General features: G+C 43.2%; 1 protein-coding gene across 1 annotated transcript in view; it reads left to right on the forward strand.

Moving 5' to 3' along the window:
- Positions 1 to 15,419, forward strand: part of LOC309558588 (uncharacterized protein) — a gene marked incomplete at its 3' end in the record, with an annotated part of 57,126 nt that overhangs the window by 9,374 nt on the left and 32,333 nt on the right. The window contains exons 7-11 of the mRNA XM_082261666.1: positions 1,053 to 1,115; positions 4,215 to 4,337; positions 5,267 to 5,422; positions 6,069 to 6,122; positions 8,939 to 9,156. Of these exons, the coding sequence (XP_082117792.1) occupies positions 1,053 to 1,115; positions 4,215 to 4,337; positions 5,267 to 5,422; positions 6,069 to 6,122; positions 8,939 to 9,156 (614 nt within the window). The remainder of the gene's footprint in view (positions 1 to 1,052; positions 1,116 to 4,214; positions 4,338 to 5,266; positions 5,423 to 6,068; positions 6,123 to 8,938; positions 9,157 to 15,419) is intronic.

Consider the following 15,419-nt stretch of genomic DNA (forward strand, 5'->3'; position numbering starts at 1 on the left):
TCCTAGCTTTACTCAGGGACTGGGTTTATGCCACATCGCGCCAATGTTTTATGAGCCATTAATAAAATGCTAGCCATTGTTTTCTTCAGAGGGTTGTCATGTTTAGAGAACAATAGCTGCTTGGCCAAGAGGCTGGTCAAAGGACCATCTGAGTCCCAGAGAAAAAAAGCAGTGGGCACATGTGCAAGGCTGGCCATACATTATACAACTTTCCTTTAGATTTACCAAAACCATATAGAAAAGTCAAGCCTAAACACTTTCAATTTGTATGCAATCAGGCAGGCCCTCTGCACTACATAGTTATATCTAATTGGAAAGAACAGTGACATTACTACAGTAATCAGTGCTAAAAATATGCACTGTTACTGTAATGACGACACTGGCAGGGAAGGGGTTAACACTGGGTGATCAAGGGGTTAAATGTGAGCCTAGGGGAGTGATTCTAACTGTGGGGGGTTGGGCTTTTGAAATAAAGATCACAGGCACTCTGTGATCATTCCAGAGAGAACAGCGGTCAGCTGTGTTTACAACAGCCAACCGTCCTTCTCTCTCAGTGGGGAGCGATCGCGGGTGTTAGGCGGCAATCGGAGCTGCCTGCCCCGTGCATCGGAGTCCCTGCTGATGAGTGGGGGCGGGAGCGCGCCGCCGGCAGCGCAAGCTCCCCTTCTAGCTGTAGGCGCGCAACCGACGTAGAGCTACGACGGTTCGCGCAGGAGGGGCTGCCTGCCGCAGTAAAACAGTGGCGGACGGTCTGGTAGCGGTTTAATATTTTGAACATGTAACCAGCAGCAGAGGACTAGATGCTCCTCCTGCTTATGTTTCCCTGCAGACAGGCTGGGAAAGATCTGGGTTATGTGACAGCTATATATAAATTAGGAAGAAGGTACTTGCATTTATTTTATGACAATTACAGTGCAAATCCTCCACATGCAGAATAATTGGGAAAACTGTAACTTAAACAGTGTGTTTAGTATCACTTTTAACAGTTCATAAAATGCCCTAATATCTAAAGTGACCTAATATTTGCATGTTTTTCTTCCCCTCAAAAACAGCCCATTACCGTGCTATAGTGCAGCTAGCAGTGTTGTAGAGTCTTCTGTCACCCTAATGTCAAGGTATGTCGCGTGGAACTGCTTTTTTTTTATTTTTTATTTATTTATGTTTGGACATGGTTGTGGCCAATTATGTAATTTTAAAAGATCAGTCCCCCACCCAAAACTGTACTTGTCTACCTCACTTACCCAACCAGGTGGAGTTATGTTTCTCCTGTTGCAGGATCATCACTCCTCGAGTGTAAGGTGAGACCCTCTCATGATGTCTCCTGTAGGATGGTGGAGCTAGGATCTCAGTGCTGGACTCAGAACGTCGGAGTACTTCAACTTTCTGTTTTTCATCCCAGACGTTTAGGAAGCGTCCTTAGTGTTACAGCTCTAAAGCAGCCTCCGTAGCTACTGAAGTTAAAGCAAAAACTGGTTGAGGTCTGAAGTAATGGCAAAGGTTTGGAGGGTGCTGTAGGTGTGTGCTCAGAAAACTAAGTGCACTTTACGCCGGAAGCAGTTTTTTTTTTTTCTATTCACTTTTTAGCGGACAGATAATCTAAACACCAGGCAAATGGCTAAATAAATTAAAGCAGTATTAAACCCAAAAGCAAATATTTATTATATTGCATCTTACAATTACAATTTTTAGATGTGATGTGACAATGCAAAGGAGAGTAGGTATTAGCGCTGCTCTGTGCTACCTCGGAGTGTTAAACTAAGTTTAGAATACACAATATCCAATTAGATGAAGATATACCTATGCACATACCAAAAACTCCATATATTGTATAAATAATGAAGTGCAAAAAATCAAGGGCCCAGTGAAAAATCAATATTGCTAAAATTACAAGCAGTTGTATCCTCACCAAAAAAACAACAAACCCTGCAGGACAAAGGCATAATGAGCTAGTATGCATACTTATGAAATACTTGCCTTAGAACGAAGCCCCGATACGGTCACCCGGACACCGCTGAGGGAGCTGTCATGTTCCCTCGGCGTCTCTTCTGGGTTCGGCAGCTCCGGCGCTGTGAGTGACCGGAGCTGCCATAGTCTGTCCCGCGCATGCGTGCGAGAGTTCACTTTCCGGCAAGGAGCTCTGAAGGTCCGCCGGATCTTCAGAGCGCATGTGCCGCTGGTGTCAGCAGCTGCATGCAGGGTGAATATCTCCTAAACCGTGCAGGTAAGCTTTATTTATAGGCTTACTTGTAGGTAAAAGTTAAAAAGCGGAGTATACTACCGCTTTAATGAAATAAATTACGTTAAGTGCCCAGTGAAAATGATCAACATTATTAGGAACCCAAACTCCATAGTGAAATCAATTGTGCGAAGAAGATATAAAGTGACCAATGCCTTTTATAAAGTGACCAATGCCTTTATAAAGTGGCCAGTGCTATCAATCCTATGTATAGTCTGGGGTTTATCAACTCCGATCCTCAGGGCACACTAACAGGCCAGGTTTGCAAGAAAACTGAAATACATCACAGGTGATATAATTTGCTGCTCAGTGATTGCAGTACTCTAGTCTGCATCTCTCCAAGGTAATACTTAAAATCACGCCTATTAATGGGTCCTGAGGACCGGAGATGAGAAACACTGATATAGTCCATCAATTAGTGCACTGCTCCACTTTTCATATGTTAGTATGGTAGATCCTCATCTGCAGGCAGGGACGTTGGTGATGTTGCGGCAGGACAAAATATCTCAGAAGCATGCACAGTGCCCGGTGTCACCACATGTGCCCCCTTCCTGTTGCCTCACACACCAGAGATCTCCCCTCAAGGGGTTATCCAGCCTCCACAACGCCACCTGGTTGTATAGAGATATCCAGGGCCACCCCCAGGGTATTCCTCCTTGGTGTCTCCTCATGGGCGCTGGAAGAAAACCAACCACCTACCTTCCTGTTTGATCAAAGAATAGACATTTGTGGTCAGAACCATTTTTTTGATGCGTGCATTAGTGTTATTGCTTTTTTTTTTTTTTTACAGTTTACACGGAAAAGACAAACCACTTATGACTATGTGTATCTAAATCTGCTAATTTGTTTATCACTACCACCCCAGACTGGGGGAGGGTGACAGGACATTTGCACAAGACAAGTACTATATTTACTGATCATTTTGCAGAAACATTTTCTAGAAAAAAAAAACTAAGATTTCCAGTTTACTGACAGGTCTCCTTCCCATCTTCACCCTGTGATTGGACAGTTAACCTCAGTCTGCTGCTTCTAATTTATCTGACACTTCACTCTCTCCTCCAACCAGCATGCTCCTAGTACTGCAGTACAACTGATTGGCTGGGACGGGATGATGTGCACATCTAGTCTTAGATACAACCAGCCCTTTGAGGACAACCATAATGCTTATGTGGCCCATGATGTAATTGAGACCCCTGTTGTACAGGTTTATTGCAGTCAGTGTTTACCTGCACCAGTGTTACCCATTCCCTGAAGACCTCCTTTTCCATGGAGGGAGCATGCCCTTCTGAAGTGACTATCCTCAGGTGATACACAGAAATGATACCAATCCTCCTACATAAGTTACACCGGTCTGTCTGCAGTCTTCTCTGTTCAAGTGCAGAATTATAAAACTTGTCAGAGTTCAGAAAAGGGGGTGGAGAGCTGCAGTTACTCTTTTAGAACGCATTGAGTAAAGCTCTGATAGCTGATTGGAGGGAAGGGACACCCCCCCCCCCCCCCCCCCCCCTCCACACAGGAACAGAGCTGAGGCAGTCAATCAGCTGGAGTTCCTTCTCCTGTCACCATTTTTCTCTTGGTGTCAGCAAAACTTGTCAGAAGTGGTAAATGCAGATAGCAGAGGAACGAAGCAGCAGACAGAAATGTCACTTAGTGTTCAGAATTGAGGCAAGTACACACTATAGAGGGATATGCTTCGTTCATTTTTCATGTCCGAGGTTTACAACCACTTTACAGGTTTCCTGTGTCCTTCAAAAAGAAAAAGTTTACTGTTGAGTACAAAAAAAATGTTTTTTGCCCGGGACCATTGTACTCTTTTTGTTTTATGTTTATTGATAGACTTGTTTCACTGTCATATTATTAAAAAAAAAAAAAAACCTCTAAAATGTATAAATCCTTTTAAGAACCTTGGGTAGTAATAGCAGCCGGACTTTGTGTTTTAAATGTAACCTAATGAAAACATTTTGGTGTTTGCTCCCAGGATTGTGGCTACTTTACAAAGACTTCTGGTTCTAGAAGATTATCCAAGGAACCTCTATGAGAAGTTTATTATGTTTTATCAGTCCATTCCAGTTCCTCGACATTGCAGCAATTTTATAAACGGGTAAGCCTGCCTGAAGGCAGCTAATTGTATTTTTTAAAGGGCAGATGTTCTAGTATGCATGTTTTCGCACTTGTGGATTCTGGTGGGTTCATTCTTTTGGATATTTGCATATCTTTGATGTGTTCCCATTTTCCTGTAACCTTTCATCTAATATAAGGCAAGACCTGCGGTGTGGGTAAACCGCAGGGCATCAGTGTGAAAGCAGCTTTATAGGGGACTCAGGACAGTAAGGGCTCAATTTACATTTGAAGTTTGGGGTGGGGGCAGTTCATTGTGGCATGCGATCGGTTACCAAATCCCTTAAGTGGCCTTTGCTCTTCAAAAGGTTGAGCATCCCTGCACTAAAGCAAATTATATAAAAATGTGGATCAGAGACTCCAAGCATCAACAAAAGGGGCAAGCTAACTCCCCTGTAATAAGGCACTAGCTTTACTAAAAAAAAAAAAAATACAGGGTTATGGTGCAATAAAAAGCTCACCAACTATATGAACAGCCTCATAATCGCAACCCCCTGGACAGTAATGAGGGCTGGTCTCCATCTCTGGGAGCTATATATCATTTTTTTGGGCTTTTCTGGACAACTGGTATGATTTTTGTTTTGTATTCTCTAGTGTACACTTATTGGGGAGGTCCCAGCGCCCTTTGTGCTCCCTCATGTTTTGCACTGTGGGGTTGCTGACAGTTTATGGGACATATTTTAATTATTCCTGGCTGATAACTGTTCCAAGCTTGGATAGCTTTCATGTACGTGGATATGTATACAAGCTATATGAATATACTGTATGTCATGTAGGTGGAATACGGTTTTGATATGTGTATTCATATTTCGGATTAACCACCAACGTAGTACCCTTCTAAAGAAGGAGACCAAATTAGATGACTTAACTGTTCACAATAATGAGGTAACATTCTGAATTTTCTCCTATTAGCCTGAATGTTTTCCGATGGGATAACCTTTTCCTCACTTCGGTGCTGGCTGGTCAGAATGTGGCAGGAACAAGGATGCACAAAGGCAAGCGAGAATACTTGTGTGAGCCGCTACCGGTGGTGCAGTCCAGGGTGAAGAAGCTGGAGATGGACCTAAGGTAAGCACTCTGTCTTGCACGGTGTTCCAAACTGGATTTTAGGCCACAATTGGAATGCCAGGATTTTGGGTTGATGCAGATATTTCCTTTCTTACTATTGTGCATCCTTTATTTGCATAGATAATTGTTATGGAGTTATAAAGTGTCTGTCAGTAGAAACTTATGAAATATTTATTTTTACACATTGAGAACCCTAGATATTTTGTGTGGGGAAACTATTTTAAGTCTAGGTTCTCACATATGCGGATATGCGGAAATGCGTGTAAGTGTCGCGCCTTTCCGCACCGTAGCCAAAATGTGCTGCTTTATAACAGACGAATGGGGGTGCCATTAATTCTTAATGGCACCCCCACGCATCTGAAAACGCAGCGCATGTTTGGGTGCACAAAACCGCAAGGTGCCACAGCATCGTGCAGTTCTGTTCAGCAGCCCAGCGGGTGTGTATTAGGAAAAGGGTTGGCAACTTTTTCCCCTGAATTTCCTGTAGGTACAGCTGTCCATTCAAATGAATGGGCTGCTGTGCCTATGCAAATGCACCCTCATAGAAAGCGACAAACTAATCTAACCTTTAATCAAAACCCACACTGCAATCTGGGCTATAGAACATGCATTTCTTCTACAGATAATTTTTTTTGGTTTCTTGCAGTTATCGGCAGTTAGTACGTTACCTGACTGCAGTGAAATGTCCAGACCAGGCTGGGTAAGTTCTATTTCTGCTTTAACTTTATTACAAAGAATCACTTTTTATTTTTTTTTATTTTGTTTCCTGTCCTATCTATATCTATATTTATATTTCCCCTTTTTTTTTTTTTTTTTTTTTTTTTTTTTTTTTTCTTCATCCAAGCAACATTTTTGGGAAGTGGTAGATGAATGGGAAGATTGATATAGAACAGAGAGATGTGGGATTGATACTCTAAAAGACACGGTACTCTCTAATTTGCACAGTAACCAGGCTGACTGCTTCAGCTAGAGCGGTGTCCCACACTCCTAAGAAAAAAAGTTTTGCACACCCTACAAAAGTAATTTCACATTTATTTTTCACATTTGAGGAAGAAGAAATCTAATTTCTCATTTTTGAGCCACATACAAAACTGTGGGAGAACAAATTGACCTTTAAAAAAAAAGCCTTCTAACTCTGAGCATATATATTGCAAATACTGTATATGCAAATATATTTTGATTTCTTTGTCCTGCTTTCCCATTATTTTGTCAAAACATGGAACTTTCTTGACCACCACAGTCTGATGGGTCTGCTTCTAGGCAATTTCTATAATTTAGCTTGATTGGCAAAAGAACTGAATCCAGACTCAAAGGAGATGTAAAGGCAAAGCTCGTTTGGCTGTACATCGCCTGTGAATCACAGGAGTGCAATTTGTTTTGCACTCCCGTGACTCGTTTTCAGCAGAGAGCGGGCTGAAGTCCGCTCTCTGCTGATGTCACAGAAGTCAGTCTAGGCACTGCATCGTCATGATAATGTAAGTCTGCATCCACCAGGTGTCTGAATTGACACCTGGATCAGCTTCTCAGCTAGTCTCTGAGAGCCTAAGCCGGCCGCTCCCCGCCCCTCCACAACCCAGCGCTCCAGTGAGCGGGAAGGGGACAGAGCTGCTGGCTGACAGTCAGCAGCTCTTTGCTCCGGGGAGCTGTCAGAACCAAGCGATCGGTGGTGTTTGATTGCTCGGTTCTCAGTGCAGAGGCGCAGGGGGGACAGATGCAGCATCGGATGCTGCATCCATCCAGGTATGTATGTATATGGAAAAAAAATAACAGCCATACTTCTCTTTTAAGCATGTTGTTGCAAGTGGAATGTGAACACGGGAGTGCTTTTCAATCAAGCCTTGGAAACCTATCCAGTGCGCAGACCCAAACTACTCCAAAGTCTTGCTTTCAAATTGCATTTCAGGAGCTTGATTTGTCTGCCAATGAATAAGACATTTTCTCCAAATTGTAGGAATATGGATTCATAAACCATTCTTCTGAAATCTTCATATCTCCATTGGGAAAATATCCATTAAACAATTCAACTGACTTGGTGATTGTGAGCCATCGTTAAAGGGACACAAACTCCTTGTTGCACTCCCTGAAATTCACTCTTGCACCCCAGGCTGGGAGCCCCTGAGCTAGACTCCACATCCTAGGCCCAAGAGCCAGGCCAATACCACAGGGTGACCCAAATACCATGCTGGCACCGCAGGCTAGTCTCTGGCCTAAGAGCCAAACTGACAATGCAGGCTCGCTTTTGTCCTAAAAGTCAGGCTGACACCATAGGCTAGACTTTTAAAACTGCAAAAGAAATCTACTGAAAAAAAAAAAGTGGCAAGTCCTCTTTAACCTCTTGGTGCCAAGCGCATGCAAATTTGCGGCCTCTCGGCGGCTAGGACTTGGCGCAGAGCAGCTGCATATTTGTGTGCAATAGCGCAGCTAGAGCTTAGCCGAGAGCACACTCCTGGAACAGTTACCAAAGGTTAACGGAAGGCTCCCGTTCGCTGGGAGATTTCCGATCATATGACGGCCAATTACTGCAGTCACTTGACATTCTAAACTGTGTAAAGGGCTGGTTCTAAAGGGTTAAAGTGCATGCAAACTCGAACTGTGAATATATCTCCTTTGCTCCCTTTTGGTTGGTTAATATACCATTGGAAGCATACCATTATCTGTTCAGCCCCCAACCCCCCCCCATGTGAATTATTGAACTACAACCACTGTCAGCCATTGAGGCTTATGGCTTGTAGTTCTCAATGAAATGCGAGGATGCCGGTGAGTGCTCTTGTAGTTTAATGATATGCCTGGATGTCAGTAACTACCTGCATCAGATACAGGAAAAACACCTATACCTGACAGTCTGCAGGATCCTGACATTGCACCTGCAATGCTTTACAGGCTTGTTCGGGAGAAAAAAAAATTCAAGACTTTTTTGCAAGTAGAAAAATAAAAAAAAAATGTATATTTATTATTTTAGTTTTATATGTGAACTTAGCCTTTAAAGTGGAATTAAAAAGTGGATAAAAAATTGGTGCAAGAGTCAGAGCTTTTAAAAGAGAAACAGGTTTTTTTTTTTTTTTTTCATTTTTGAATCCCTCTTACCTAGGTGGATGCAGCATCCGTGTGATGCTGCATCTGTCCCCCGCCAGCTCTAGGACTGAGAATCGAGAGTTCAAACACGGCTGATCGTTCATTCAGTTCTTAGTGCTCCGTGAGCAGAGAGCTGGGGACTTTTTAGTTACCACTGTCTGCTCAGAGGGTCACAGGGCTGCAGAACCAACTGCACTCTTTGTGATCAAGCTCTGGCTGTACTTGCTATGTCTCTTCTGCATAAAAGGTTGTGTTTTTTTTTTTTTTTACCTGTCTGTAGTATAGTTCCATTTTAAAAGACTCAAGTATGGGGAAATGTGCATGTATTGCAGAGATGTACGGCCTATTTTTTTTTTTTTGCTATTTATTATGCTTTATACTCTGCTTTTCGAACTGTGAAAAAGTACTGTAAAGTTTCCTTTATTCTGCTTTTTTGCCTTGCAGCTTGTTCTATCTGAAGCAGAAGATGGCCTTCTATATGTGCAAGTTTGGCAACTTTGCTCAAGCATCTCAATTTCTGCTGCAGACAAAGGGAATGCAGTGTTCTTTGGCCACACTTCTGACACCAGACCAGTATGAACTCTACCTCACTATGCTGCACACCAAAAGTTGTCCACCAGGAAACGAGCCTGTAGCGGGTGAAGTGTGGATTCCATGTGAAGGTACTGCTTGTGTTGTGTCAAATACATCATAGCATTAAAAATTTTCTGTTTGTTTATATATGTACGTATATTATACACAAAGGCTCCTTTCACACGGCCGCTCCGTGTGAAAGGTCCGCTGCGGGACTTTTTTTTTTTTTTTTTTTCTTCCACGGAGCGGATGACATTTGTCATCCGCTCCGTGTGCCCGCATATCATCCCATCCGTTTGCGGATGATATGCGGACATAATGTAAGTATATGGCACTGCGGATGTCAGCGGATGACACCGCTGAAATCCGATTTTTCCTTCCTTTCCGTTTTTTACACGGAAGGAAAAATGGGGTTCTGTTCCATTTGTAAAAACGGAACAGAACCGAAAGGAGGAAAATCGGATGTCAGCGGATGGTATTCCGCTGACATCCGCAGTGCCATTCACTTACATTATGTCCGCAAACGGATGGGATGATTTGCGGACACACGGAGCGGCCGTGTGAAAGGAGCCATATACTATGTTTTTTATTTTTATATAATATATGTACATTTTTAAACTTCTATAGATTTTTATAGTTCGTGGACCTGTCTGTGAATCCTAATATCCCTGTAATTTGCTGTAACCTGTATAGAAATCTTACAATGGGGCAACTTTCTTATAAATTGGATGCTGTAAGTGGATCCAAATTCTTCGGGGCAGGTTTTGCTATACAGAGATGTACCTAGCTTGATGGAATGTAGGGTTGCAAAGTCACAGATGAGGGTTGACAAAGCAGTAGCTTAAAACTAAACCATAATGGTTTGGGGTCAGTATAATTTTTTTTTTCTTCTGAGCTTATATGTTGTATGTACGAGATTTGTTTTACACAAAAACATAATACGTAAAAAGGAATTCCTAGAACCTAGCTCTAATTGAAGCACTGGACAGGATCGGACACGGCAAAGAGCAGAAAAGGGGTATGAGTCAGCGTGGTTGTGTAAAATCTGAGCTTGAGCTATTAAGCCATCTAAACGGAGGTGATCGAAAATGTGAAAAGCTGCTTTAAAGGTCCTCTTCACTGCATCTGAGTACCACAAACAAAAACACAATTTAATTCATTTTTAATATCCAAAGCAAACTCCCCCAGCCATGTCTTCATGCTTTATTTTGTGGAGAAATCACTTTGAACTCCCCCCACCCTTGCATTTCTGGCAGTGGCCATTTTTAGTAAGGGAAAATTAATCATGTAGCATTTACTTCCTGGAATCTACCCTTAGCTCAAGCATGCATGCAGGAGAGGGTGCTTAGCTGAGAAAATCCCTTCCCCCAAAGACTCCTTGGATGTAAGACCTCATTTGCCTAGCCAAAAAACCAGGAAGTAATTTAAAAAAAGGAAAAAAAGTTTAACACGAGTATATATACCTTCCTATCTATTTACTAGTGCTAGCAGCATGTGGATTAAAAATGTTTAGGAGAGTGAAGTTCCACTTTGAGCTTCACATGCTGGCTAAAATTTGGATTGTGTGATATTAAAAATGTGCAACATTTCATTTACGTGTGTTTTTTTTTTTTTTTTCTGGAACATAATAAAGAACTAAATTATAAACACAGCCATTATAAATTTCCTTTATCCTATGTTGCCCTAACAAATGTTATTGTCTGCTTCCTGGTGGGCAGCCCCTTTTAAGGGGGCTAGTTCCTATTATGCCCTCTATGGAGGGCTCGGAGGACAACCCCCCCCCCTTTTTTTTTTTGCAGGGTCCTGTAGGTGGTTCATTGGTGGGCCCTTGGTCGGCGTCCCCTTTGCGGGATCGCTGTGGCGGCCTCCCCTGATTGTTTTCGGGGTGAGATTGGTATGTAGCGACCCTACTGGGTCTGCGTCCATAGACCCTGAGTGCTCAGGATGATTCCTCTGCTCTTTCAGCCGCACGTGAAAAAGCGCTGGTGGATGCACTGTTTGTGCCAGTGTGTTACACTTTAATAATGGAGGTTGCGGTTGATGCTGTGTCGGAGGTGCCGGTCCCTTTTGGCACCCACAGGCAGCGAGTGTTTTTTTTTTTTTTTTTTTTCTTCTGCTCACTTTGACAACATTGCCACAAAACAGTGGGGTTGTCCAAAACGCAGTGGTTCCTAAGCGCTTTTTGCTTACGGTGTCCTTATGAGGATAACTGCGTTTAAAGGTGGACGGTCCCACCTGTAGTGGACCTGTCGGTTTAAAAGTTAAAGCTACCTTAATTCCGATTGAGGAGTCCCCGGCCTTTAAAGATCTGGCTGATAGGAGGGCGGAGGCTCTCTGGCCTGCCATATGTTCACTGTGGCTGGTTTTGCACTTAGGCCGGTATTTACTATTCCATGTGAAAAAAGGCCAAAAAGCACGAAACAAGGCAGCTATGCTCTCAGGATCAACATATCAAACCCTCAAACAAAGTTCATATTCAAAAATCAGTGCAGCGCTAAAAGAAACACAATGTAAAAATAAAATAAAAAAATATATAAAATCAAAGAATAGTGCAAGGAAGACACACAACAGTCCCAGTATGTGATGAATGGTGCCAGTTGGATAAAAAAAATAGCAAGTGGGTGTGGTTACTGAAAGCTAGTGACAATGTCACTAGCTTTCAGTAACCACACCCACTTGCTTCTTTTGGACTCAGCAGGAAGAGGAACTGAAGTCATGTAACGGCACTGAAAACTGCAGAATTCAGTCTGGGATTGATATCTATTGAGAGACCAATTTGGTCCGTTCTTGCATGTTTTCCTGAATACCCCAGATAAGATCCTGATGGATGTGTGTAGGAGAAACCTATATTTCCATATTGGTTACCCCAAAGGGGAAAAGGTGTGTTTGACCTACCTGTTGATTCAGGGGTGCAGGATTTTGGCACTGTCACCAACAAGCTGTTTATCCAACTGGCACCATTCATCACATATTGGGACTGTTGTGTGTTTTCCTTGCACTATTCTTTGCTTTTATATATATTTGTTTAATTTTATTTTTACATTGTTTGTTTGTCTTTTTAGTGCTGCACTGATTTTTGAATATGGTATTTACTATTGCCCTGGTGTCACAAACTGTGACTGAGTGGGCTAAACCTTTTATTCCCGGAGCCTGGAGGGGAAACCACTTCCCCCTGTGTTTACGGAGCTGGCGGATCAGTTGGTCCAGGGGCTACAGTTTATCTGTGATGCCTTTTTGGCTGCGTCTCCTTTGATTTCTAGGCTGTCGGTAACCGCAGTGTTCCTTCGGTGTATTATCAATGCCATGGTCTATATCGATCACCAAGGGGCACAAGAAGTGTCCTGGCTGCTCGGTATTTAGCCGGCATTCTAAGATGGGCTGACCGATTTTTTTTTTTTTTTTTTTTTTTTCATTCCAGCCTCTCTAGCTTCTGCCACGACTCCTGTGCAGAATCCAGGCAGAAGGGGTTCAGGTCATCCTAGTGGCTCCAGACTGACCTCGCCTGTCTTGGTGTGCCGATCTGGTATGGCTGGTCACAGATGCTCCTTGGGGACTTCCCCTCAGGGAGGATCTTCTGTCCCAAATACCAATCTTTCATCCTGCTTTACAGTCGCTGGCTTTGACGGCTTGGCTGTTGAACGCCAGGTGCTGAAGGATGGAGGTATGTCTGAGTCAGTGATTCCTACGCTGTTAAAAGCTAGGAAATCTACTTCTAGGTAGATCTACCATCATACGTGGAAGACCTACATTGCGTGGTGTGAGTCTCTCAGGGTTCATCCTCGCTCCTCGATCGGATCTTCACTTTCCTTCAATGGGGGGTTGAACAGAAACTGACCTTGAGGTCGAGGACCATCAAGGGCCAGATATTGGTTTTTGGCGGTCTTTTTCCAACGAGCTTTGGCCACACACTCCCTGGTGCGTACCCTTTCTCCAGGTTGTCCGACATTTGGTTCCTTCACACTCCCTGGTGCGTACCCTTTGTTCAGGGTGTCCGACATTTGGTTCCTTCACTTCGTGCCCTGTTGCCGCCCTGGAATCTTAATGTGGGGCTTTCAGCTCTACTGAAGCCTCCCTTCGAAAATTATTCGGGAGGTTTCCCTGCTTCGCTGCCCTAGGCGGTGGCCTTCTTTGGTGGCTATCACCTCTGCGCGCAGGGTGTCAGCACTGGCGGCGTTATCCTGTCCACCTTATGGTGATTCACAAGGATAAGGTGGTGCTTTGCCTCTGTCTGTCTGTCTTTCCTTCCTAAGGTGGTCCCTGACTGTCATTTGAATGAAGACATTGTGTGGCCTCCCCTATGTCCTAGGCCTAAACATCTGAAGGAAATTGGATGTGGTTCGGGCAATTAAGGTGTACCTGCCAGTTACGGAGACTTTTAGGAAGTCAGACTCTTTGTGCTCACAGAAGAATTTTTGACTTACCGTAAAATCAATTTCTCTGATGTTCATTGACACATCAACCACCCCTCTATTGAGTTGTTTTTTTTTTCTTCGGACACTGCTTGTTACAAACGACAAAACGGAGTACCTATCGCAGATAGTGGGAATATACGCTCCTGGACTGCCCCATAGCCGTGGTCAAGTTTTTTTTCCTGCCTAGTTTCCTACTCCTGTAGGGGGCAGCATAACCCAATGGTTAAGAAGAATCAGGAGCTGTATCCGTCAATGAACATCAGAGGAATGGATTTTATAGTGAGTCAAAAATCCCATTATTTAAAAAAAAAAAAAAAAAAAAAAAATTAAAGCCCAGTGGTGGTTAAATACCACCAAAAGAAAGCTCTGTCTCCAAAATTAGAAACTTTATTTGGGTACAGTGTTGAATGACCGGGCAATTGTCATGAACAGTACAAAAGCACTGAAAGAAGAAAATTTATTTGGGCAGGAAGGGGGTGCAAGTGCCTGGTATTGAAGTGGTTAAACTCCAAGCACAGCAAAAGAATGCATTTGACCTGCTTTGCCCACAATGCAAATGCATCTTGGTAGAACCTTCTGTGTAAAAAGAAAGGCAAAGAAGCTTGAGAACTGTCATCCACATTACACCATTGAAGTATATTTGCATCTCCTGACCTGCATTTGACTTTTAAAATGCCTGTCTACATGAACAGCCTAAAAAGCTGTACTCCAATCATGCTGGGAAAATGCCTTTCTGACAACTCCTCCTTGGTATAGTAAGGCTCTAATAAATCTATGATGCTATAATCTATGCTTTTCTTTTCTTGTGCTTTGTGGTACAGAAGAAGTCTTTAACTTTCAGGTTATACTTCTGTCTACAGGAAGTTTGGAAGCGGTCAACCAAAACTGTAGGTCAGTCCAGATATAGCCCCTTTTTCAGTTTTTTCACTGGTGTTCTAGGAAGATGGACATGTTTACTGCAGCTCTGCTGTGTAAAAAAGAAAAAAACACTTATTTTCTGCTATCACCAATTTCTCCTCCTCTGCTCTTGGGTTACTTGCCAAGATCCTGGCTTGCAGTATTAGCTGTCCTGTGTTCTCAGGGCATCCCCTTTGTGGGATTCGGAGTTGACTCACACAGTGATTGGTGGGAATGTGTCTCTTTGAATGTTTAGGCATTGGTGGTTATGATGGATCCGGAACATTCAGAAATCCTTGCTGTACCTGACTCATTTGGAGTATATGGATCTAGTCCTCGACACAGTTTAGGCTACACTGTTCCATCAACAGGAAAAACTTCAGACTTTGGAGTCAGATTTGAACACACCTGTCCAGTAGTGACTCAACCATTCACTTTTTCATGCATCGTTCTATTATGGGACAAGTCAATCTAGTCTCTAGACAGACCAGTTTGACACAGAGGACCAGGTTGTCCTTAGTTAAGTGGCTGAGGAATCGTGAAGTCCTTTAAGTTTCTTGGAGGATCCTCATTATGGGCGCCAGCTTGTTAGGCTAGGATGAGTTCTTGGCACCCTATTTGTCAGGAGTTGTGTCCTCCGTATGGCAAGACTGTAAGTAGATCAGATTCTGTCCTAGGCAGAACTTTAATTCCAGCCTTATCTGCCGTAGACATTTGGCAGGTAAGACCTCCTTAGATGGCAGTACCTAAATCCATGAGCGTAGACCCTACACCCAGATGTGTTCCAGAGGGATGTGGACCACCTCACCTCCAGGCTCAGCAGAAAACTGCACTGGTTTTTCTCCAGCTATAGGGATCTGTCTAATAGAAGCTGTAGATGCTGTGGTAGGTCAGTGGGATCAATATACCCTGATTTATGCCTTTCCACTCCCGAAAGGTTTTCTTGGATTGGAATGGGCATTCTGGTCATTCTCATTGTTCTGGACTGGCCAAGGAAGATGTTGTACCTTGACGTGGTAAGACTCCAGGCAAATGCTCTGTTG

Source organism: Pelophylax lessonae, assembly GCF_965119305.1.
Source record: "Pelophylax lessonae genome assembly, chromosome: 6".
Lineage (NCBI taxonomy): Eukaryota > Metazoa > Chordata > Amphibia > Anura > Ranidae > Pelophylax > Pelophylax lessonae.